At 35.7% G+C, this 26,860-nt stretch overlaps 2 protein-coding genes across 2 annotated transcripts; both read left to right on the forward strand.

Annotated features, from left to right (window-relative positions):
• Positions 1–6,633: 6,633 nt before the first annotated feature.
• Positions 6,634–7,587, forward strand: LOC715749 (olfactory receptor 52Z1P; the record flags this gene model as incomplete). The annotated part of the gene is given in 1 exon segment (XM_015115098.3): positions 6,634–7,587. A coding segment is annotated over 1 exon segment (954 nt), but the record flags the coding sequence as incomplete, so codon positions are not given.
• A 3,144-nt stretch (positions 7,588–10,731) lies between these two features.
• Positions 10,732–18,644, forward strand: OR52A1 (olfactory receptor family 52 subfamily A member 1). Its single transcript, XM_077963598.1, has 2 exons — positions 10,732–11,051; positions 12,812–18,644. Exon 2 carries the CDS (start codon positions 13,134–13,136, stop codon positions 14,070–14,072), a length of 939 nt encoding a protein of 312 aa, XP_077819724.1. The 5' UTR covers positions 10,732–11,051; positions 12,812–13,133; the 3' UTR covers positions 14,073–18,644.
• Positions 18,645–26,860: the final 8,216 nt, after the last annotated feature.

Genomic DNA, 26,860 nt, shown 5'->3' on the forward strand with positions numbered 1-26,860 from the left:
CTTCCCAGATAAAGATAGTCTCTAAAGTAGTTCACAAACTCCACCTGGAAAGAAGAGTGGCTATTGCTCAAGCTATTCTTCAATGTGGCATGGAAAAAAAACTTTGAAAAAGTTACAAGGCTCCACAAACACTGATTCCAACCACCAAGAAACTCCACAGCAGGGATATCCAATCTTTCAGCTTCCCTCGGCCACACATAAAATACACTAACACTAATGACAGCTGATGAGCCCAAAAAAAAAAAAAAAAAAATCACAAAATGTTCCATAAAATCTCATAATGTTTTAAGAAAGTTGTGTTGGACAGCATTCAAACCCCGGGCCACAGGTTGGACAGGCTTTCTCTATAGCCTACAAACAAGGAAGAAATAAATTAATATTTCTGCTCTGTTTTCTGGCACCAACTCTCAGCTTTACTAACTCACAAATGAGAAGAAACCAGGCGTCTAATTATGCCAAATTACTTGTTCAAAGAAAGGACCATCTGGAATTCTTCTCTTGGATTTCCTCCACTCATGTCCTATGGTAAGATGAAAGCTTTCATTTAATTGTATCTTTTTCATTTTTTGGTTGAAGCACTAGCATCCAGGACACTCATTTACCTGTAGAACAATTATCTAGACTCAATTAGAAGTATCTTACATATTGAAGCAGAGTTAGAGCTAAAATCTCAAGCAACCAACATCCTTAATTTACAGAAATTAAATCGGTAGCCAAAGCCATTTTTTACTGCTATTTTGGTTAACAGGGCCACAATAATTTATCCATTTTCTTGAAATCCATAGAAATTTAAAAACTGAATCTTTTAAGAGCACAATCTGTTCTAAAGTGATGGCAATTTCTCACATGAACTTATGTGAGAATTTTTAAAATCTTTATTTATTGTACATAATACATGTTCCCTGCAAAAATACCTAGGTATATTAGATAATCATATAGATATATGATTATTAAGGGCATACCAAGACTCCAATGATATTGTTATTTGATATCAAGAACATGATTAGGTAACTTTTATAAAAACTGGAAAATTATTTTTCTAAAGCATGTGGCTCAAAGACTGTCAAACTCTATAAGAAAACTAAACATATTAGGTCAAGCCCGGTGGCTCACACCTGTAATCCCAGCACTTTGGGAGGCCGAAGTGGGCGGATCACGAGGTCAGGAGATCGAGACCATCCTGGCTAATACAGTGAAACCCCATCTCTTCTAAAAATACAAAAAATTAGCCAGGTGTGGTGGCGGGCACCTGTAGTCCCAGCTACTTGGGAGGCTGAGGCAGGAGAATGGCGTGAACCCGGGAGGTGGAGCTGGCAGTGAGTCTCAGGTATTTCCTTATAGCAATATGAGAATGGAAAATACAGAAAATTGGTACTAAGAGTGGGGTACTACTGTGCTGAGATCGCGCCACTGCACTCCAGCCTGGGTGACTGAGCGAGACTCCATCTCAAAAAAGTAAAAAACAAACAAACAAAAAAACTAAGCACATTAAAGGTTATGGATAACGATTATTTCATCTGCATAGAATATTGCTGGAGGTGTGTTTTAAAGTAGTAATGTGGTACTTGTATGACAGTAGTAGTAGTTTGGATCCCTGACCTCTTGCTTATTATATGTATCAGAAATCATTATTTACTGAAAACTTTTGCTCAAAAAAAAAATTCTTAAAACTTTAGAGTATCCAAATTTAAAAATATTATAATAAGTTATCAGTAGACCTCGTGGATTCCATTCTTTGTTTCTGGTCACTACCAGGCAGCCAGATGCAGACACCAATTCCTATTGTCCCCTAAATTCTCCTTGTGCTTTATTCATCTCTTTTTCTCTAATATCCTTTGATTCTTTTAATTTGTTTTCCAAGGATAGGAGGGAAGATAAGTACTATCCTTTTTTTTTTTTTTTTTTTTTTTTTTTTTTTTTTTTTTTTGAGACGGAGTCTCCCTCTGTCATCCAGGCAGTGGCACAATCTCGGCTCACTGCAAGCTCTGCCTCTTGGGTTCACACCATTTTCCTGCCTCAGCCTCCCAAGTAGCTGGGACTACAGGTGGCCACCACCACACCTGGCTAATTTTATGTATTTTTAGAAGAGACAGGGTTTCACTGTGTTAGCCAGGATGGTCTCGATCTCCTGACCTCGTGATCCACCTGCCTTGGCCTCCCAAAGTGCTGGGATTACAAACATGAGCCAGGGCGCCCATCCAGTACTATCCTTTTTTTTTTTTTTTTTTAAATATCTGAAAAAGCAAGACGAAGCCATCCAATTTACTCTCACTATGGTTTTAAGACCTTTGAATGGAAAGCACTTTAAATGCATGTGGTAATTCTTATGTCTCCTTCCATATAACACTCATGCTTATGTAATAAAACATGACCTCTCTCAGCCAGTGAGAACTAAGATGTCTAGATGACCGACTGGAGGACCTGGGCACTTGCCTAGCATCCAGTCAGGATCATCCAGTCAGGGTCAGATGATGTCAAACATCATATTTATAGGGATGTTTTATTATCTTTTTTTTTTTTTAACTAAGTTTTACTAATGTAGGTTAAAAAACTTTTAGGGGTTCCTTGCAAAATATCAGAAAATCACAGATATTTGGAAGGCTCCACTTGAGAGAAGTTAATAAGAAAACATCTCTCTCCATAAATCTGGTTTATCTGTGTGAAACCAGTTTTTAATTCCACGAATATCATGGTATTTGTTTCTATCTTTTTATCTTCATCTGTATTCCTCATTAAAGTATACTTCAAGGGAATGGGATCTCTACAGTAGCCAATATAATTTACTGGCCCTTCTGATTCTGACCCATTTACCATGTGACCAAGAAAAAACAGGGAAAGCAATAGAGCCTTAAAAATTAAAGGGAAATAAAATGAGAGAATTAACTTTTAGGCGCCATCTAAGATGTGTAAAGTCCTTTTCCCACATGTCTCTTTGGCAACCTATATTTGCTAATGGTTCATTGGGAACCATATATGACAGAGACGAAAGATCTGGACAAGTAGATGTATGTGTTAACTTAGGTGACAGAGAGTGCTGGCTGAAGAAAAAAATGCCCAAATTATAATGGAACAGAATGCAGTATGCTTCTCCCTGTGGGCTATGTACCAGAACCAGCTCCGTGTCATCTCCTTCCGTGGGAGGAGTAAAATTCAGTCCTCTGGAGCTGAAAACCTTGGCCCAAGAGATGCTTTGAAAGAAGTATAAATGGTTCCAGGTTTCCTATCATGTTTGGATATCTCTTTGCTTTTATTTTGTCTCCTCTCAACCTGCTAAATATCTTCAGGATTCTAGAAAATACAAGTAAGTAAACTGAGTTAAGATCAATGAAAACATGTAGAAAATGACACCAGAAAAAAAAAAGTCAAGAAGCTGCAGAAGCTGATCATTCTTCCAACAACTTAACCATCTCACATTTTCCTTGATTTTTGACCCATGGAGTACTGGACTTGGCTTTAGCTGGAGTTGACTTGCAATTGTAGTATTTTTTGTGTCCTTGTATTAAGTGAGTCATTTTCAAAAAGAGTAGTTTATTTTTCTCTTAGAATATGTTTATATAATGCTCATTTTCTTTTATATGCAGATTTGAATGTTGTATAAAGACTCAATGAATTTATATTGTAGTAGTTAAAACAAGGTTCAGTAATAAAAAATTTTAGTAGTTTAATGTGTGTGTGTGTGTGTGTGTGCGTATGCCTTGTTCTGTAGTTAATTGACTATTATGCATCAGGTAATAGCCTAGGCACAGATTAAGAAGTTGGTACTCCAAAATTTTTAACTCTCTTCCCTGAGTAACAAAGATATTATCCTGGTGATGGAGCAAAAATAAAACTCCATTTCAAAATTCATGTGTCCATCACCATGTTGAACTATTTGCACCTCATCAAAGTAAATGACAGATTCGGGGTGAAGATTACCAACTGATATCATGTACCCAGTGTAAGAAATTTATTCCTGGTATTTATGGATACCCTAAATCAATTAAATCTCAGTTTGATGGATAATACGCCTGAAGTCCCAAAAGCTAAACTTATTCAAGTTGACAATAATTTTGGTCTTAATTGCTACAATTTTGTTAGTACCCTGATGTCATCTATTGTTGGGATAGAGAGATGAATGACTTATGTAGCTACCATCCTAAAACACTGACTTCAGAAATGACTTACGTTTTAAATTTATGTTTATTTTTAGGTATTTTACAAGCAAGAGAACTAAAGTTCAAATTAAATGATGTTTCCAGGGTCCAAGAGTCAGAATAAGATTTAGCAAGTATTTAAATACAATTACATATGTCCTTAGAGCTATACTGTTCCAATTACACCACACTGTCTTTGCTCTGTGGATACATTCATGAGTCAGTCAGAATATGCTGTCAGAAATATCCTAGAATAATGCTACAAAGAACTCAGGCCTATAATCTGGGTAATCACATGTGACAATGTTATAGGAAAAACAAACAAACAAATATTAAAAAACCATTGATATCACAAAAGATTACCAGAAAAAAATTTAAAGGCCTGAAAAATCTGTTTTCTTTCCTTCTTATCTTCATTCTGTATTTTTTTTTTTCCTCTTAGATTCTTCTCTCCCATCCCTAATGTCCAGATGAAGGCCCAGTCACTGTAACCCTCCCTTCTATAACTACACTTCACTCACATGCATGACTCTGGCCTAAAACTGTGTCAGGAATTCTTCAAAATTAATCTTTTCTGTCTCTGAAACATCAAGAGTTTATTTAAAATATTCTAACAAGGTGAGATACATATTAAATAGTAAAACAATTAGTTTATGTAAATAAAATGGATCCACAGAGTTAAATAACTTCAAATTTTATCTTAATATTTTTAAAGAACCTTATGCTAACTTAAAGCAAGGCTAAATTGGTCAACTGTGTGAATATTTTATATTCTAAACTGTAACTCAAAAAATGGGGTCCAAATATTTCCATCATATAAAATTTGAGACCAGAATATTCAGCACTTAACAAAAAACAAAAGTAAAGGTAGTAGACTATGCTATACAAAGAATAGTATATTGAACTGTAATGGAATCAAGAGATGTAGGAGCAGTCATTTCTTAAGCTCCTGTGCCACCTCAAAAAAACAAGAAATTTAGCCAGCTTTTATTTGAGAAAGGGGACTGATAGAGTATAGAAGCCACCTGTCATTTGCATATTATCATCTATGTTTATACCCATGCATCTATCTATGTATCTATGTATCTATCTATCTATCTAATCTGTCTCCTTTAATCTATCTATCTACCTATCTAATTTTTCTGTGTATATGTCACCTACCCTGGTGTTTTATCTTCTAATCTTCCTTTTCATCCAATATTAAATTTGCTTCTATCCACATTTTTTGGAACTAGTAATTGGTAATAACTAGTAATTTATTAAAGTAATATAGACTCCTGTTTCATAATATGAATACATTAAATTACTTGCTGCTGTGGTGGTACTTAGAAATACAACATGTATTGTCTCATTATCAATCAGTGACTGAAGTGGGAAGAAATGAAATATTTTATTCTTTATCATCTATGAGGCATAAACAGTTTTGTTTTTTTGTTTTTTTTTTTTTTTTTTTTAGAGGGAGTCTTGCTCTGTGGAGTGCAGGCTGGAGTGCAGTTGTGTAATTTCTGCTCACTGAAACCTCCACCTCCCAGGTTCAAGCAATTCTCCTGCCTCAGCCTCCTGAGTAGCTGGGATTAAAAGTGCACGCCACTACGCCAGGCTAATTTTTGTATTTTTAGTAGAGACAGGGTTTCACTGTTTTGGTCAAGCTGGTCTCGAACTCCTGACCTTGTGATCTACCTGCCTCGGCCTCCCAAAGTGCTGGGATTACAGGCATGAACCACCGTGCCCAGCAGGCATATACATTTAAAAACCCAGCTCAGTTTGGCATTGCAAATAGCTAAAGTTTATAATGTCTTATCTTATATTTTTGAGGAATAGATTAATTGGCAGAACAATTTAATTGGCTGTGTGTCTTCAATGGCTAGCATACGGCTTAACAATAAGTTAACGCCAATAAATGTAGAAGAAGGCATATAAGCTATATTGCTTGAAATCTATTTTGTCAGACTTATTCCCTCCCATTTCTGTAAGCAGTACAACTCCATTTCTTAACTCTCTATTTTCCTTAGGGATATGATAAAAAATTTGATGCTGTGTTTTGTATCTAGTTTTATCTTGATAGGCAGCATTGGATGGTAGTAAAGATCAAAGTTTTCAGATTTACCCTGCCTTACTTTAAATCCAATAGGGCCTAGGGTAAGAGGCTGAAAGTCTGTGGGGTTTTTTACATCTGTAGAAATAATAGTATTTATATAAAGGTAATTTAAAGGGGTTTTCAATAGGTTATTGTGAAGATTTAATAAGTTAATATTTGTAAGGTAGTATAACACATATTAAGCAGTTATTAAATAATATCTATTCATTTTTTAAGGTATAAAAAATTATTTGGTAGGACTTAAATATTAGGTTTATTAACCCATTTTACTCTCCATTCTCAGAGAAGAAAACATTGAAAAGAAAAAAAATCTGATCAGACCTCATTCAGCCTAAGGTGGTGCTTCTATATCCTCAACCTTGTGGTCTTTCATTAATGGCACTAGGCCTGGAATAAACTGTACACATGGCTCCTTTCTTTCATAATCACACTAATCCCCAGGATATGTGGTATGTCCTAATGGAAATCCCAGGGCTGGAAGGCTTGCATACCTGGATCTCCATCCCTTTTTCTTTTGTGTACACTGTGGCTGTTGCAGGCAATATCCTCTTGATCTTCCTGATCATGACTGAGCACAGTCTCCATGAGCCCATGTATCTCTTCCTATCCATGCTGGCCTCAGCAGACTTCCTGCTCTCCACCGCTGCAGCCCCTAAGATGCTGGCTATCCACTCTACGGATATATCCTTTGGTAGCTCTGTGTCTCAGATGTTCTTCATACATTTCATCTTTGTGGCAGAATCTCCTATTCTCCTGGCAATGGCATTTGACCTCTATGTGGCCATCTGTTACCCACTGAGATACACCACCATTTTAACCTCGTCAACCATCAGGAAGATTGGCATAGCAACTGTGGTCAGGAGCTTTTTCATCTGCTGTCCGTTCGTCTTCCTGGTATACTGACTTACATAGTGTGGGAGAAACATCATTCCTCATTCCTACTGTGAGCACATGGGCATTGCCAGTTTGGCATATGGCAGTATCAATGTCAACATCATTTATGGCCTCACTGTGGCCCTACTCTCTACAGGACTGGATATAGTGCTTATCATTATATCCTATGTAATGATCCTTTACGCAGTGTTTCAGATACCTTCCTGGGCTGCCAGGTTCAAGGCCCTTAGTACGTGTGGCTCTCATATCTGTGTCACACTTACGTTCTATGCCCCAGCATTCTTTTCATTTCTTGCCCATCGCTTTGGAGGTAAAACCATCCCTCACCAGATTCACATTCTAGTGGCCAATCTCTATGTGTTGGTGCCCCCTATGCTAAACCCCATCATTTATGGGGTGAAAACCAAACAAATTAAAGATCGAGTGATTTTGCTTTTCTCTCCTATCAGTGTATGCTGTTAAAATTTAAAAGTCTGTTTTAGGGAATGGAAATAAATACAATCCATAGAAATCCTCAAACACACTTAAAAGGTTGGTGTCTATCAAAATGCCCACTGCATTTTGCTAAGGCACTCAAAGATCAAAGATATTGAAAAAAAATACTTTAAAATAATGAAATTCTCAATTTTTTTCAGACATACTATTTTCAGGAATTTTAACTTAAAAATACATAAAGATAATTGAGAACAGAGAAGTATATTTTAGGGTTTAATCCAGATTGACTTTTCCTACATAGAGCTAAGAAGTGGGGTTTCAAGTCAGTCACCGCACTTTTTACAGTCAGTCTGAAATTCTGATGAAATGTACAACACTCCCACTGTCCTCTGCAGAGACTTGAACCAATAACATGAAGCCATAATATTATAGTTATTTATGTCAACATCTATTACTTAAGTTAAAATGTTATCCTTAAAATATTTTCCAACTCACTGACATCTCACAAAGTCTATTGTATGGAATAGACACATAATACATATGTATTCAATGAGTGCATAATAGTGAATTAAAGCAAATAATAACCAATATTAAATTAACACATATGGGAATATAAATTGGTACAGCAATTATGAAGGACAGTATGGAGATTTCTCAAAAATTTAAAGTAGGGCTAACACATGATCCAGCAATATCACTCCTAGGTAAAAGAGGAAATTAGTATGTCAAAGATACATCAGTACTCCCATGTTTATTATAGCACTATTCACAAATGCCATGATTTGAAATCAACCTACGTATTTGTCAACAGATAAATGGATAAAGAAAAAAATATATATACACACACACACACAATGGAATATTATTCAACCATAAAAAGAATGAAATATTATCAATTACAGTAACACAAACGGTACTGAAAGCAATTATGTTAAGTGAAAGAAGCCAAGCACAGAAAGAAAAATATCACATTTTCTAACTCATGTGTGGAAGCTGAAAACGTGGAGCTTATGAAGCAAAGAGTAGACTGGTAGTTACCAGAGCCTGGAAGGAAGAGAAGAAGGAGAAATGAAGCGGAAAAAAAAAACTCCCACTCTCTCTCTCTCTCTTTCTCTGTGTGTGTGTGTGCATATGTGTGTATATGTGTGTGTGTGTGTGTGTGTATATATAAATGTGTCTATGTATGTGTATATATATAAATTTGTATATCTATGTATGTATGTATTACCACTGAACTGTACACTTACCAATGGTAAAGATGGGCTGGGCATGGTGGCCCATGCCTGTAATCTCAGCACTTTGGGAGGCCAAGGCAGGTGGATTACGAAGTCAGTAGTTTGAGACCAGCCTGACCAACATGGTGAAACCCTGTTTCTACTAAAAATACAAAAACTTAGCCAGGCGTGGTGGAAGGCGCCTGTAATCCCAGCTACTCGGGAGGCTTGGGCAGGAGAATCGCTTGAACCTGGAGGGCGGAGGTTGCAGTGAGCCAAGATCGTACCACTGTACTCCAGCCTGGATGACAGAGTGAGACTCTGCCTCAAGGAAAAAAAAAAAAGTAAAGATGGTCAATTACATATGTATATTTTACCTTAATAAAAATAAATTTAAAAAATATTCAGTAGACTAGCTAAAAAAATCTAGAGATAGGTATTGATTCATATGTAAAAGTCTTCCAATATTTACAAGTAAAATGAAAAAAAAAACCCCTTGAATTAAGTGTAGAACTCACTGACAGTGTTTCAAAGGATTGACATATGAACTAAAATTTGGACAGTACATGCTGTTCCTACGTACTTGGAACACAGGGAGAAAATCTGGGATGGAAATATTGCTATAGGAGTTAGCACATGAAGGTGATAACTAAATTATTTGGAGTAGATGGAGTCACTAGCACATATGAATAGTTTTAGAATGAAATGACCCAAGATAGAATTTTGGAGAGCCCCCAAGTTTAAATAAAATCAGTATAAGAGAAGAGGAAGAAATCAAATGGTATACTAGTCTAAATTGTTTCTTAGTGATAAAAGAATAACCTGAATATTAGATTAGCTCCTATATGCTCTCTAAATCAATTTCATCCAACATGCAGCAGTACCGTTGTTTTATGCTCCTTCACAGAGGAAATTCTGGAAAAAGCACATAGGGTTCCTTGCCTTTTCATCTGTATTCCTTATTCTCCTGGAAATTCACTATAAATATTCTCCACCATTAGTATGCTTCCTAAATTTGCCAATGTCTAAACATTATATCAAGTGTCTCTTAGCTACATTCAAGAAAGCCTAGAAACCAGGTGTAAAATGTCAAGGAGAATAGCGTCATATGCATAAGTCTTGCTTGGAATTTATCAGATACTTATGTGATAAATGAAATTTTAATGCATAATCCCATTTTACTAATAATGTAAAGGTAAGATTATTTATAATTTTTTTCATTTCATTCAGACTATATAACATTATCTCCCTCATATATAGTAGGAATATAATGACTGTTTTTTGAAAGAAAAAGAAGGAAGAGAGAAAAGAGAAAATGGATACAAGTTAACTCAAATGTTCAACAAGCTGCTTCCAGCTTTAAATTTGTAGGACTTAGAAATGTCCATTATAATTTGTCACTATAAGAATGTTACATAATTTACTAAAAGATAAAAAAATCTTCAATAAAATAAAATGGGAAGAATGAGACTGAAGAAGACTGAGGAGGAAATTGTGTGATAAAAAGTAGTTATGAATACAGATTTTTCTTTTCTGAAAAAAAGAGAAAAACCTTGCCTCAGTGAAAGTGTCACCAAGGTATTTATTTAAATAGAATGGAATTGGCATAGAAAAATGTTTGCATTTAAATGGGCTTTAGAATTTTACAAATAGAAATGGCAGAAAAGGAACATAGCTTGTAAAAAAAAAATGCATATCAATTATTCTGCATTTAGCCTGAGGGAAAAGAGAAGAAGAGAGAAAGGAGATTTCTGCAAGTGTAGAAATAATTACGGGGATATTAGGTGCCAATGAACCCAAGAGGGCTGACTTAAAATTTGCTGGGTCCCTTGTGGTTTTGGCTATCAACTAGGAAATCTCTCATTTCATGCTCATAACTCCTCCTACTTCTCCACACATTCATAAAGGAACATTAAATTGGTGGCTAGCAACTTTTTTATCCAATTTGAGCTCAATAAATTTATCCCGTGTTTCGAATGCCACAGACCTTTCGAATGCCACTTTGAGTTTTACTGGAGGATGAGCACACAAAAATGGTCTCAGACAGACTTCCAGAAGAAGAAGAAGAGTGTCCGTATTAGAGATAAATGAAAAGTGTAAAAAGTCATATGCAAAATGTCCACAGTATATTATATTGGCACATATCCCAGCACCGAACAGAGTAAAATTTATGACATTAGCTGGATGCTGTTACACAGAGTGCAGACAGAAAGTACAGCCATCACAGAACCCGCAGCTTAAGGGAATGCGACTGGAATCACTGGAGAAGAAAAATTGGTGAGTGATGAATGAAAATGTTATGAAAAATGGACAATATTCTTCAGGCATTCGGTAAGAGTAAAACCAGGTCTCAATAATAATTGAGGAGTAAGTCTCATGAATTCCAAGTTTCCCCCCATAATTTAATTGCCAGCTTCTCCAATAACAATCACCCTATCCAACTAACCAGGAACTTACATACACCACCACCTGCAACCCTGCTATCTGTGCCTGTCAGGTAGTCCTCACATGTCAGCTCTTTAATCTTGAGTAAGTCAGACATTGTGATTACCCTTAAAGGATTCTTATTCCAATTGTGATTATCTTTGGAGAAGAAAAAATTTGCCCTATTAGAAAAAGCCAGTGACTTAGGGATGGGAGTGTCACAAAACTAAGCACTGGGGATCAAATCTATGGAAATCACAGTATTTAATTGACCTACAAATTTACAGTAAATATATGTTAGCTGATACAACCTCCCTGTTGTGAAATGTCCTCTGCTGATTTGGTTCTTTGATTTGAAGTTCAGCAACAGTTGAACATTTGTTGTTGAACATTTGAGTGAACTTGTATCCGTTTCCTCTTTTCTCTTTCTTCCTTGTTACTTTCCTTCCTTCTTTTTCTTTCAAAAAACAGCTGCTTTTTCTTTCAAAGAAGAGTTGCTTCCTGAATTTCCAGTATATTGGTGACATTAAGTATGTGGTTAGCTCATTCATGAGCTTGCTGAGATAAAGCAACTTTATTGAAATGTCTAGGAAAGAATGAAGTAACTTAACCCTACTTTTCACTGAATCACAAACATTTCTCTAATGTGTAGCTTAAAATGTACTGATCCAAAATAAGTAATTTTTAGAAAATAACTATTTTGATCGGAGAACTTTCATATAACGCATAAGAACCCAGGTTTTTCAGAAAATTCAGTCATCAGTGAAATTGAAAAGTGACTAAATTTTCTTCAGTTATTCATAGTGCTTTTCTCAATTTTAGTATCCCCAAGTTTGTCCTGTCTTCCCTGTCTAGTTCTACATTTGACTTCTTCTAAGAAATCTGTCCTTTAGCTTTTTTATTTTTACTAATTTCTTATGTCAGAGCTCACAAAATTATATAAGCCTCTCACCTATATTTCATTAAGAACTAATGAGCCTTCATTGGGTCATATTATGCTAATTATAACTCTTAACAGTTTAAAACCAGGAAACTGGACTCTATCCTGGCTAAATGATTCATTTGTCCTTATTCATTATCTGTGGTTTATCAGGAGCAAGTCCTCTTGCTGTATGCATTGTTGCTACTCATCTTGTCCCTTAGCAGTTCCTTCTCTCTAGGTATTCTATAAAGTGTACTACAGAATTTTTAAACTCACAACATTTCAAGAATTTCAGCTGTTAAAAATATATAGGAAAAAATATAATTCCCTTTAACTTTAAAGAAATTTAAAAAGCAATCAGGAGATTTGGCCTAGATCTGTCAAAAGTATAAGGATTTCTATACCTTCTAAAGCACTCTCTTTACATTCTTCTGAATATAAAAAGAAATATATTATGTTCTTGGGTGTCAATTATTTCTACCTCTATTCTCTTTCATTGGGAATCTTTTACACCAATGTACTGGTCAGAGTCTGATAATCTGCTGGTCTAAAATGTTCTTAACTTAAAGAAAATTGGAAACAGTTAAATACTAGAGGAATAGCTGAAATGTGAAATATGGAGAAGTTTATTACACTCATTAAAATGCAATATCCAATAAAAATAAACTTCTATGTATTTTTTTGTCCACAGGTCTGGAAAGAAATAACAGACAGGCCAGTGGTCCAATCCCCTGTCCAGGTGATTTTGCTGGTTCTAATGTATTTGGATTGCCATGTGCATAACGTCCTATTATGGCACAGTGCCTGTGAATGCCCTACCTGAAAACAGTGATGTTATCTCCATGAATCCATCTTTTCCTTTCAAAACTGTGAATAAGATGGATGATTTTAGAGTTCTACCCAAATCAGACAGACTCAATACAATGACTTTGGATAAAATCAGAAAGCAGAAGAGGAACAGTAACACTGACTGAGAAACTTCTTTTGTTTGCATCAGGAGGCCCAAGGACACTATGTCCATTTCCAACATCACAGTCTACATGCCCTCTGTGTTGACACTAATAGGGATCCCAGGCCTAGAATCTGTGCAGTGCTGGATTGGGATTCCATTCTGTGCCATTTATCTCATTGCTATGATTGGAAATTCCCTGCTTCTGATCATCATCAAATCTGAAGGCAGTCTCCATGAGCCCTTGTACATTTTCTTAGGCATGCTAGGAGCTACAGATATTGCACTTGCTAGCAGCATTATGCCCAAGATGCTTGGAATATTCTGGTTTAATATGCCTGAAATCTATTTTGATTCCTGCTTGCTTCAAATGTGGTTCATCCACACATTTCAGTGCATAGAGTCAGGCATCCTGATGGCCATGGCCCTGGATCGTTATGTGGCCATCTGTTATCCACTAAGACATGCCATCATCTTCACCCACCGGCTTGTCATTCAGATAGGAACTGTGGTCGTACTCAGGGCTGCTATTCTTGTAGCCCCATGCCTAGTACTGATAAAGTGCCGGTTTCAATTGTACCACACAACAGTCATCCTCCACTCCTACTGTGAGCATATGGCCATTGTGAAACTAGCTGCAGCAAATGTTCAAGTCAACAAAATCTATGGTTTGTTTGTGGCCTTCACTGTTGCAGGATTTGACCTCACATTCATCACATTGTCCTACATCCAGATATTTATCACAGTGTTTCGTTTGCCCCAGAAGGAGGCTAGGTTTAAAGCATTCAATACCTGCGTTGCTCACATCTGTGTCTTCCTCCAGTTCTACCTCCTTGCCTTCTTCTCCTTCTTCACACATAGGTTTGGGTCTCACATCCCCCCTTATATCCATATTCTCTTTTCTAGCATTTACTTGCTGGTCCCTCCATTTCTCAATCCAATTGTCTATGGTGCAAAGACCACGCAGATTCGCATTCATGTGGTAAAAATGTTCTGTTCATAAAATCCACCTTAATTAATGCCCACATGCTTCCTTCTTTTGCAATAGTAACCATATCAAAACAAAACAACAATACGTATTATTTGAGATGCTTGGTTTGTGAAATCTGCCAGCATAATAGCTGGTTTTAGATCATCATAGCATATCAATCAATGGGGTTGTAAATTCTACCTGACTAATGAAATTGGGAAGTGTGAAGAGTAAAGTAGTGAATACATACTGTTTGTTTTTTCTCCTTTATTCTTTAGCCCCTGGTTGAGTTATTCCTCTAAGAATATTTCTCAAGGAGGATTTATAAATTATGCCTTTGTCACTGAATTTAAATGCACCTAAGTCTCGTTCTGAAACGTCCAGGTACTCAATGAAAACAAGTTGTTGACTTTCATTTTCTCCATTATCCTTGCCTTAAAAAAAGAAAAAAATCAAAGGAAGTACATGTTAATGGTGTTCTTATCAAAGAAAACCTTATGAATATCAAGAGACAATAAAGCCTAAAAATTTAAATACATTTTCAGAGTCATGCAGGGAATTACAGGCACAAAAATTAGAACCAGTTGTTGCATTTGACACATCAACTTTTGTTGTTGTTGTTGTTGTTGTTTTGTTAACCCCAAAATTTACTTCTTTATTAATTCATTGTTTTATCAAAAACCTACAATATTATAAATACTATACTACAGAATTGTGACATAATAGTAAATTTGGTACAGTGAGTAATTCTCATGAGTTTGTACCTATGTAATTCTGGAAAAGAGAGACTGAAAGGAAAAGAGGTGGGGGATGGGCCGGCAGGGGAAAGAAGGAAGAAATAACAAGTGTACACATGGGATGTGGAATTCAGAAAGAATGAAGCATTGAAATCTAACTAAAGCAGAAGAGTTGCATTTACTGTATTTTGTTTTTTGGTTAGGCAGTTGCCTCTGATCCCTGAGGAATGATGAATGAGTGGCCAAGGTAGATAGAAGAGCAGATTTAAACTAGATAATGTAGTTTAAGGTAACTCTAGTTTTTTCAATATGGTATGAGTGCAAGGTAGAACTTGGGGAGACAAGGAAAATACGAATATCAAAAATGGCTATTAATGCTGTGAGAGTTGCTAGACTTTATTCCAAAAGCTATAATGTGCCATTGGAGAGTGTTCATTTGTTTGCTTGTGTTCTACAAGTAAGACACGTGTGTGTGTGTGTGTGTGTCTGCTTGGGCATGTGACAGCATACCACACAGCAAATATAAATAAGTCTAGGGCTATTGTGTTAGCGAAGAGGAGGAATATATTGTCTAAAATTAGTGGCATAAGAACTTACGGCTAGTTAATTGTTCTTGAAAAACCTCAGGTCATAGATCATTTTTCTCAAGGTTATGGAAAATATTCACATATATGCAGATGTCCATACTTTGATTTACCAGATTAAAGCCACTGCAAATATAAGAAATATTAGATTGCTTGTCATACACCTACCTGGTGGATCCTCTGGCTTCAGGGATTAGGACTTAGCAGATATCCATGGCTGCTGAGAATGATTATAGAGGCTATCTTAAGGGATCTTTTGATACTGTTTCAAGTTTCAATATTTACTAGAACTAATTTTATTGGATTACCAATAGGGATGGTTTTTCTTAAGTAACATAATTTTCTCAAAAATAAAATAGCCTCTGATGTTATTTCTTAATATTTTAGCCAGAATTCGGCAAACTTTTAAATAAATGGCCAAATAATATATAGCTTAGGCTTTATGGAAAAAGAGGCAAATTCAAGAATATCACGTAGGCATTAATATAACAAGACAGAAAAATGTATGTCCACAAATAATTTTTATGAAATTCGAACAATATTAACAACAATAAGAATTGCATTGTCTTTAATTAAAGGTCTACTAATTAAAATAATAGAATCCATTTTTTTTTTCTACAAAATGTAGCTGAAAGTTAGAGTTTCCCTATCACCAAATTGATTACAAATATTCATCTGTGAAAATCATTCTTAACTAGTGGGCTATAGAAAAACAGGAAGCAGGCCAGGTTTGGGATGTTAAACAATTACCACTTTTAGCAGCACCACAGAAAATATGTGGTAATATAGGACCAACAAAGAGAATAATGTGAAACTACAACATATTTGCACCATTTCCGAATTTTAATATCTCATAAAATATGTAGTCCAGAGTTCATATTGTTTAATTACTATAGTCTTCAAATTTCAGGCTCAGTCTCAAGTTGAGACTTACTGATAGAAAATAGAAAAAACAAATGGGTCATTACAAGGAAAAGAGGATAACCAGGACCCTCTACCCTCTTACACACTTCGACAGGGACAATTATTGAAAACATTCTTAAACATAAAATCGCTTGAAAGATAATAATATTTTTTGTAAGGATAATTTTAAAGAAAGATTTCTAGAAATCACAAAATTAACTTCCAGGAGATTACATCAATTTGAACAATGACTAAAATAATGTTTGTCTAAATTTTCAACAACACTAGTTATTACTGACATTTATCTTTGACAGCTTGATAGGTAAAATATGATTCCCTTTATAATTATCATTTAACAAAGAAATATTTGTGCTGCTATCTTCTTTTCCGTTTGTATATTATGTGAAGTACTTCATTGTTTCCTTTGTTCATTTTTCTAATTTGTGTCCATTTATTTTCTTCTTGAGTTTAAAATTTGATGAGTAAATATTGAATTATTTCCAAGGGCTTTATTGCTCAGGACTTTACCCGAGGATTTCCAATAGGCTCTTGGCATTTTCTTGTAGAAGTGACTTCAGGCATAAAGAAGAAAAGAAAAGGAAAATAAAAAGTCTTAATATTGGAGATATTTGACCTATTAGGAGCAGAACACTTGTTGGGAAAAAAAAATGCTTTCAGGCAGGGCGTGGTGGCTCACGCCTGTAATTCCAGCACTTTGGGAGGCTGAGGTGGGTGGATCATGAGGTCAGGAGTTCAAGACCAGCCTGGTCAAGAAGGTGAAACCCCGTCTCTACCAAAAACACAAGAAATTAGACCGGGGCAGTGGCAGGCGCCTATAATCCCAGCTATTCAGGAGGCTGAGGCAGGAGAATCACTTGAACTCAGAGGGTGGAGCTTTCAGTGAGCCGAGATCGTGCCACTGAACTCCAGCCTGGGCAATATAGTAAGACTCTGTCCCCCTAAAAAAGAATTGCTTTCAGGAACTGACCCTTCTAGCTTTTTGCACCCCTTCATTTAAATGTTCAATTGGGAAAAATAACTTGCAACATTTGGCTCATTTCCACCCTTCTTGGTAGAGAACTGTCCTTTGGCAACAAGCCTTTTATGTTGATATTCCTAAGTAGTCTCCATTGCAATGTGAGAATACAACAGTATTATCCTTAATTTATTGTTAAATTTATGACCTTTTGAGATTTGGTTAGCAGGCCTATTTGACTTTAATACTAAGCTGTATGCCTGTATTTAAACAGTATTAAAAATGCAGGTGATTCCCAGCTACTCGAGAGGCCTAAGGCAGGAGAATTGCTTGAACCCGGGAGGTGGCAGTTGCAGTGAACCAAGATGGCTCCACTGCACTCTAGCCTGGGTGACAAAGTGAGACTCCATCTCCAAAAAAAAAAAAAAAAAAAAAAAAAAGTGATATCCTACCACATCTATTTATAATTTCTAAAATTGCTCAGAATTTGTATTAATAAGGGTTCTTCAGGGTAAAAAACCAATAGGTTATGCATACATGTATGTATATACACATATATGCAGGTAGGTATACATATGCATATATATCTGTATCTATGTATCTATATGAGATAGATTAATTTTAAGAACCTGACTTACACTTATGAAGGCTGGCAAATCCAAAATCTGCAGGGAGAGCCAATAGGCCGGAGACTCAGGGAAGAGCCAGTGTTGTAATTTAAGTCCAAAGGCAGTCTCCTGGTAGAATTCTTTCCTGATTGGTGCAAGTCAGTCTTTTGTTCTATACAGGCCTTCAACTGCTTGGAAGGCACATTATAAAGGACAATATACTTTACTCAAAATTTATTAATTTAAATGCCAGTCTCATCCAGAAATACCCACACAGAAACATCCAGAATAATATCTGACCAGAATCTGGGCACTGTGCCCCAATTAAATTGACACCTTCAACTATTCAGAATTAAAAAAACCAAGGCAGAGAGCAGGTAACTACAGCACCTCCCGACGTCAGAGACTCAACATCATGGTTTACAAGTTACTAAAGAAAGAACACTGGGACAAAATAAAGCTTGTAGGAATTCATCCACCTTCAACCACTGATGTGCTAATCTCAGTATTGTAAAGATATCAATTCTCTTTAAACTTAATCTAGAAATGTAGAGTAATCTCAAGCAGAAGGCTATCAAACTTTTCTGGCATAAGTGCAAATGCTTAAAAAAAAGATATTCAATTCAAGAAGTAAAAGCTAAGAGTGAAATGTATGATAGAGTTCTGATAAATAACTCTGCCCTATATTCTAAGATTCAGTGTCTTTTAGATGATGACTCTCTAAAGAGTCGAGGACGGGAATAGAGGACAGTAACTGTTGTCCCCTCCATGCAAGGTCTGAGACTAACATACACAATGACAATTGCACAACCTTTATTTGTAGTGAACACAACTTTTTAACATGAAAAATCCTAAAAGGTATACAAATACAACAGATATCATGAATTAGTAGGTGAATTTAGCAAAGTTTAATGTTTGAAGTCTACATAAAAATAGTTTATAAATCTACATACTGGAATCCAATAATTAGAAAATAACAATAATTTGCCATATAGTGTAAAAGCATAAGATACACAATTTATATTTAGGCACACAATAAACTACAAAAATTTTACACTGATAATTACAAAACATTGTTGAAAGAAAGGCAAAATATAAAGAAATAGAGAGCTGTGCCATATTCACGGATTAGACATCTCATTATTGTTAAAATGTTAATTTCCTTAAAGTCATGTAAAGATTCAAAGCAATCCCAAATATAATCATAACAACCTCTTTTTTTTGCCATGAATTGAGAAGCTAATTTTATATTTTACATGAGAAATCAAAGGACCTACAGCCAAAGCAATCTCAAAATAAAGAATAAATGTTAAGTACTGAGAATACCTAACATCAAGACTTACTACAAAATTCTAATAATAAAGACAGTGTGATATCAGCATGAGGACAGCTAATGAAACACAACAGAGAGCCCATAAGTAAGCCCACATTTGTACAACCCATTGATTTTATACAGAAGTATCAAAGCAATTCAATGGAAAATAGACAGCCTTTTAAACAAAATTAGGTATTCATATATATCTATACATTTTATAAATATATATGTTTAATCTAAAAATTTATTTAATACCACACAAAATATTAATCCAAATGGGATAATATAGAAGTAAAAAATAAGGCTTCTAGAAAGAAGAAATCAGAATACTTTAATATATTGAAGATTGGCAAAGATTTCCTTCTTACAACACAGAAAGCAACAAGATATCATCTTATCAACAATTTGGACTTCAGCAAAAGTAGACTGCTAAGAAAATTAGCAAGCAATACACAGACTATAAAATCATGCAAAAAAACTTAAATCTGAATTATATAAATAGTTTTAAAATTTTATATAAATAACCCTTATAACTCCATGTAAAAAACAAAAATGTGCAAAACACTTTACCAGACACTTCATAAAGCAATAAAGTAATAAGCTCTGCAAAAGTATGGATCATAATTTAGAAAAAAACTTTTTACTTAGTAAAACTGATTAGTTCATATTTTAGTATTCTATTGATATAATGTTCTAGGACAGGTAAAATTAATTGAAAGTAATTTTTTTTTTAAACAACAATGCTTTCCCCTGAAAAGGTGGGAACAGTCATGTTGGGAAAACTTTCTTGAGTGCAGGAAATATTCTATATCTTGATAGGATAATGAGTAACATATTTGCAAAAAATAAGCTTAAGATCAATACATTTTACTGTCTTTTCTTAGTAACAAAAGAGTATAAACAAACACTGTTGAGGATAATGGAAGATAATTTTTGTACTTGTGAAGAAAATAATTACTTATATGGAAAGTATTGAGACTAGAAAGAATCTTGAAGGTTTGGATTCCAATTGCAATTGCAAGTACGGATTCATTGTTTTTAATAAAGAGAGACACAGACATACGCAAACGTAATTATATAATCGCGTGTGTGTGCATGTATTTCCTCTGTTCACTTATAGGAACCAAAAGCAAGGAACAAGCAATGGCAATGAAAAAACAATCCTTGTTTCAAGATATTGATTTTCTTAATAACTTTGTTCACAGAAAAAGATCAGGGCTTTTTGGAAAAATATCTGTTTCTGTGGCTTGAGCTGAAAAAGCATAAAGTAATTTGAAATCACGATGCAGAGATAGAAAATAAGGAAGTACTCAAAGCATGATTGGAACATGTGGAAAGGACCCAAGGTCTAGTTGGAAGGAGCTCCTTATGGCGTAATTTAGAAAATTTTGAGCATCAAAATAAATAATTATGGCAAAGGATTGTAGCCCATTGAATAAAATCAGATTCTGTGAATCTATACAAATGTAAGTAAAGCAATACAAGTTTGGGAAAGGGGAATGCTCTTCCTTATAGTGTAATGCCAATAAATAAAGAGGAAAGGTATGATGCATTTAAAAATTCATAAACAGAATAATAAAACTCATGAGTGAAAGTGCTCTGAGGAGCGGACCATTTAAATAGTCTCAATAAATATATACTTTCACAGATTTCTATGAATTACAAAGAGAAAAATAGCAACTTACCATGAATCCAGAGTGACATCCCATTAACCAAGTGACTGAAACTAACCACATTAATATTAGAACATATCAGCATCATATGATTAATGATATTGTGCATGAAGAAAGGCTACATTATTCTGTTGCATTAAAAACAAACAAGCAAAACTGTATAACCTGAATCCTAGTCATGAGGAAACGCCAAAGAAACTAAAATGATGGAAATTCTCAATAACAAATGGATGTTCTTCAAAAATTCCACTATCAAGAAAGCAAAAGAAGAACTGAGGAGCTTTTGAAAATTCAGGAAGTCTAAAGAGACATGAAAAGTAACTGCATTATTTGTTCCTGGACTGGATTCTGAAAAAGGAAAATACAGCTATAGAAGTCCTTGTTGGGACTACTGTCTAACTTTAAACATGGACTTTATATTAGGTTATAATTTTATTTAAAGGCTAACTGTCCTCATCTTGGTTATAATACCATAGTTATACAATATAATGTCTTTTCCTTAAGAAATACAAGCTTTAAAATTTAGATGTAAAGGGGCATCATGCCTTCTATTTATTTGTAAACCAATCAGAAAAAAAAATTCTCCATCTTCCTACCTACTGAACTAGTGATAAAGCACAATGGGGCAAAATATGAAGAGTTCGTGATTATGGGTACATGTGAATCTTTGTATACATGTTATAAGGGAGTTTCTCATACTCTTACTGCAAAGTTCTATATATTTAAAATTATATAAATAGTTAAAAAGTTTTAAAGTGGCACTATTTCTTAAACCATCCTCAATTCAGGAAAAACACCACTATCTATTCACTTGACTCATCCAAAAATCTAGTCATTTTCTTTGAAAGTGACCTCAATTTCATACAATACACCTACTTAATCACCAATTCTTTGTGATTTGTTAAATAATTCTTAAAAGTATTTCCTTCTCTCCCACTGATGAAGTAATAAATCTATCATTACTTCTTTCCTATTTCACTCTTTCATGATAATGTATGTAAAATAATGAAACGTTGCATCTTTCGTTTATTGGTAATTTTTATATGACATGTTTCAGAAAGTTACTCGAGTTAGCATTATAACATTAAAATCTATTTCTTCATCTTCATGTATTATGTTAGTTTTTCAGAGAGCCTTACGTTTTTGTTTTCATTTTCCACAGAAATTGAGCTGCTTGATGTATCTGTCTGCTGTTCTTTATACCGTGTGTGCCAACACTTGTACCTTTTTGCACTGCTAGCCAGCTTTTAGACTCTAGTTAAGACAATTTAGTTAGAAGTGTTGTTTAATTAAAGTAAATTTTGGCCATTTCCCTGGTTTTGTCTACCCCTCTCATCCAAGTTTTCATAGCAGCTACCACATTGCTCTCCAATTTTTTTTCTTTATGTAACTGCTTCCTTCACCAAGATCATACGTCTAATTTATCTGTGTGCTCACGATCCACTCAATTCATGGCACATTTTTAAACTTGTAGTCAGTTTTACTGCAGGTATAAAATCCCCTATAAACATATACCATCCCACTCTTCTTTAGCCATAAAGTAGAAAACAGCTTGAAACAGGTTAAATATCAGGTAAGAAACTAAAGTAGCAGTTTAGTATGATTGGCAGGATCTGGTCCTGGTGGTGGCTAGAAATGTCTATGTATTTATGTACGTGTATGTGTATATGTGTGTATGTGGGCATCTGACAGAATAGAGGCTGAGTTGAACCCTAATCCCATTTCCCACATATAATCACTGTTAACAGTATGATGAGGTTCTTTCAGATGATTTTAATATGTAAATGATGATTTTAATATGTAACTTATAGTTACAATGTATTGTTACCAAGGGGTCCTTGCTCCCAGAGCTCCCAAGATGGTGGCGGGCTGCTTCCAAGATGGTGGCAAGTCTAGTGTTCTCTGACCTGGGGTTCTTGACCTCACAGATTCCAAGGAATGGAATCTTGGGCCATGTGGTAAGTATTACAGCTCTATTAGAAGCCGTGGGTCACGGAAGAGAACCGTGGAACCCAGTGATTCAGCTCAATTAGGTGTTCAGCTCAGTTAGGACGAACCCAGGCACTTAGCTGTGCAGGAACAATGGCAAGCCTTTAGCCCTATCCAGAGTGGCAATGGGCGTCTGGCTGGATCAGGAGCACAACCGACACCTTGCTGCATCCGGAGGGATGGAAGTCAGCAGCCGGTCTGTGATGGTGGCAAACAGCAATGGTGGACTGCCAGCAAAAGCTAGCTCAAGCCGTAACAAAACACGGACCAGAAGAGTGCAGTTGCAAGATTTAATAGAGTGAAAACAGAGCTCCCATATAAGGGGAGGGGACCCAAAGGAGGTTGCCGGCTGGAATGCCTGGGGTTATATCCTGATTCTTGTCCCTCTCACTGTGCTCTCAGGCAATAGATGATTGGCTATTTCTTTACCTCCTGTTTTTGCCTAATTAGCATTTTAGTGAGCTCTCTGATTCCTTGGGTGTGGGCTAAGTTGCAAGTCCCATGTTTAAAGGTGGATGCAGTCACCTTCCCAGCTAGACTCAGAGATTCTTAGTTGGCCTAGGAAATCCAGCTAGCCCTGTCTGTCAGTATCATATTAGTTTTATTTTTTCACATAATGTATTTTAATCACCTTTCATTGGCAGTATATAGAATCTCTTCATCCTTTATTAAGCTTATAAAATATTTCCATAGCATAGATGTAACTTAAATTATTTAACTAATTCTGAATTGATGAGTAACTGGAATTTTTAAGTATTTTACTATTATAAACAGTGTTACAAGGTATTTGTATATAACTCTGCCTACTTGCTTAGGTATTTTAGCCTAAGATTTCAGGAGTGGAATTGATAAGTTAAAAGCTATGAATATTTGCTGGGTGCAGTGGCTCATGTCTGTAATCCCAGCACTTGGGCAGGACAAGGTAGGCAAATCACTTGAGCCCAGGTGTCGAGACCAACTTTGGCAACATGGGGAAGTCCCATCTCTACTAAAAAATTTAAAATTATCTGGACATGTTGGCCTCTACCTATAGTCCCAGCCACTCTGGAGGCTGAGGTGGGAGAATCACTTGAGCCCTGAGGTTGGGGCTGCTGAGTCATGATCATGCCACTGCACTCCAGTCTGAGTGACATAATGAGACTCTGTCTCAATAATAATAATAATAACAATCTATAAATATTGTAATAATATATAAATATATAAAAATCTTTAAATTTATAAATATAAATAATAATCTATAAATATTATGAAAGTTAATAGAAATTGTGTAATTACTCTTGAAAGTCATCAATGTTATAAATAAAGTTTTGGTGCCACAAAGGAAATAGCAGTCAAATATAAAATTTTCTTTTTAATTCTCAGCAAGGCAAGTTACTTCTACAGAAGGGTGTGCCCTTACAGTTGGAGTAATGGTGAGTACACAACTGGACAAGGGAGGGAAAGGGGTTCTTATTCCTGACGCCCGTGGTCCTTACTGCTGTGTCATTCCCCTATTGGCTAGGGTTAGACCGCACAGGCTAAACTAATTCCAACTGACTAATTTAAAGAGAGTGACGGGGTGAGTGGTTTGGCAGGAAAAATGTTTATGAAATGAGCCAGGGTGGAGAATGAATCTGAATGAGTTGGAGTGGAATAGGTAATCAGAATGAATGAGTCAGGGTGGAGTAGGTAATCAAAATGAGTCAAGGTGGAGAACGAGTCAAGGTGGAGAATGAGTCAGGGTGGAGCAGGTAATCAGAAAACGTTGCTTTACGAGGAAGTTAAGTTTAAAAGTAGAAGGCAAAGAATTGAACATACTGACATACTAATTCTTTGAAGAGAAATTCAGAATTCATATTTAGCACCAATGTACACTCTCTTTAATAGTATGAGTCTGTTTCTCTATATATACTCAGCCCCAAGTAACATCAATTTTTTTTTATTCTTGCCAGTTTTATAAATGAAAAATGATTTCCTACCATACTAAAGCAATCCTCCTGCCTTGGCCTCCCAGAGGTTACAGGCATGAACCACCACTCCCAGCCTATATTTCTTTAACTTATAGTGAGTTTCAGTGTCTATTTACATTGTTCTTTTGTCATTTGTATTTCATCTTATATAAGCTGGCTATCCATATATTCTACATTTTAAAATATTGTTTTCTTTTTAATATTGATGTATAGTGTGAAAAAAGTACAAGTATGGGCAAATGTAGTATAAAGGACAGCAGACAGATGCCTCAAACAGCTTCCTTTCTGTAGAAAATGAAAGAAGCGTAGGGCTCTCTGAAAAACAAAACGTAATACATGAAGATGACTAGATGTTAACGTTACAATGCTAACTCTAGTGACTTTCTGAAACATGTCATATAAAAATTACCATATGTATATTGGAAATTTTAACTACTTGTCATTTGCATTACAAATATTTTTTGGTTTGTCTTGAGTTTGTTCATGGTCCACATCAGTTAGAACTTTTTATTTTGCAAATAAGAGCAACAACAAAAAACAGCTTAGAAAAGAGGATTGACTGAAAGTTCGAAGGTCAGTTTGATTCAGCCTTCAAACATTTTAGCCATTAATAAAAACATATTGGATAAAGCAATTAGAAAGTAAAGACATTTAAAATCTTTAACAATGTGCATGAGAGTTAATTGTTGCACTTGAATTGTGTACTTTTTTTTTTTTTTTGAGATGGAGTCTCACTCTGCCACCAGGTTGGAGTTCAGTGGAGTGATCTCGGTTCACTGCAAACTCTGCCTCCCAGGTTCAAGCAAGTACCCTGCCTCAGCCTCCTGAGTAGCTGGGACTACAGGCACATACCACCACGCCTGGCTAATTGTTTGTATTTTAGTAGAGACGGGGTTTCCCCTTGTTAGCCAGGATGGTCTCCATCTCCTGACCTCATGATCCGCCCGCCTCAGCTTCCCAAAGTGCTGGGATTAATCGGAAGGACACATGAATTAAAAGGTGTTCCAAACTAAAATAAATTAGTTACATAATATTTTATTACCGTAGGATAAAGATTTTTCTGGAGGGTGCGGTGGCTCACAGCTGTAATCCCAGCACTTTGGGAGGCTGAGGCAGGCGGATCATGAGGTCAGGAGTTTGAGATCAGCTTAGCCAACATGATGAAACCCCATCTCTACTAAAAATACAAAAATTACCTGGGCGTGGTGGTGGGCACCTGTAATCCCAGCTACTCGGGAGGCTGAGGCAGGAGAATAGTTTGAACCTGGGAGGCGGAGGTTGCAGTTAGCTGAGATTGCACCATTGCACTCCAGCCTGGGAAACAGGGCGAGACTCTGCCTCAAAAAAAAAAAAAAAAAAAAAAAAAAAAATTTTCTATTATTTTATTGTTTTTTCATTAATATACTTTGGTTTTTGGATAAAATTTAGGTTTACAGAGAAGCTGAGTAGAAAGTACAAAAGATTTCCATATATCCCTTCTACCCAGAATAAAGATTTTGCATTTACATTTGAAGCTATGCTTCCTCCTTGTTTATCAAATTACATCACCATATTTATTTATCAGATCCTAATATTTCAAAACATATATCTAGTGTTTTTTTTGTATAGTATGTGTATACCATGCTAAGCCAATTATTATTTTTTAATTGTGATATAATTCGTATACCAAATAATTAACCTGCTAAAGGTGTACAAGTCAGTGGATTTTAGTACAGTTAGAAAATAATACAACTATCACCATCCTGTAATTTCAGAACTTTTTTTTTTTCTTATTGAGATGGAGTCTCACTGTGTCACCCAGGCTGGAGTGCAGTGGCATGATCTCGGCTCACTGTAACCTCCAGGTTCAACCAATTTTCCTGCCTCAGCATCCCAAGGAGCTGGGACTACAGCCATGTGCCACTATGCTCAACTAATTTTTGTATTATTTTTTGTTTGTTTGCTTTATGTAGAGACAGGAGTTCTCCATGTTGGATAGGCTACTCTCAAACTAATGATCTCTGGTTATCTGCCCACTTCGACCTCCCAAAGCATTGAGATTATAGGCATAAGCCACCAAGCCCAGCCTCAGAACACTTTAATCACAC

This window comes from Macaca mulatta, chromosome 14 (assembly GCF_049350105.2).
Source record: "Macaca mulatta isolate MMU2019108-1 chromosome 14, T2T-MMU8v2.0, whole genome shotgun sequence".
NCBI lineage: Eukaryota > Metazoa > Chordata > Mammalia > Primates > Cercopithecidae > Macaca > Macaca mulatta.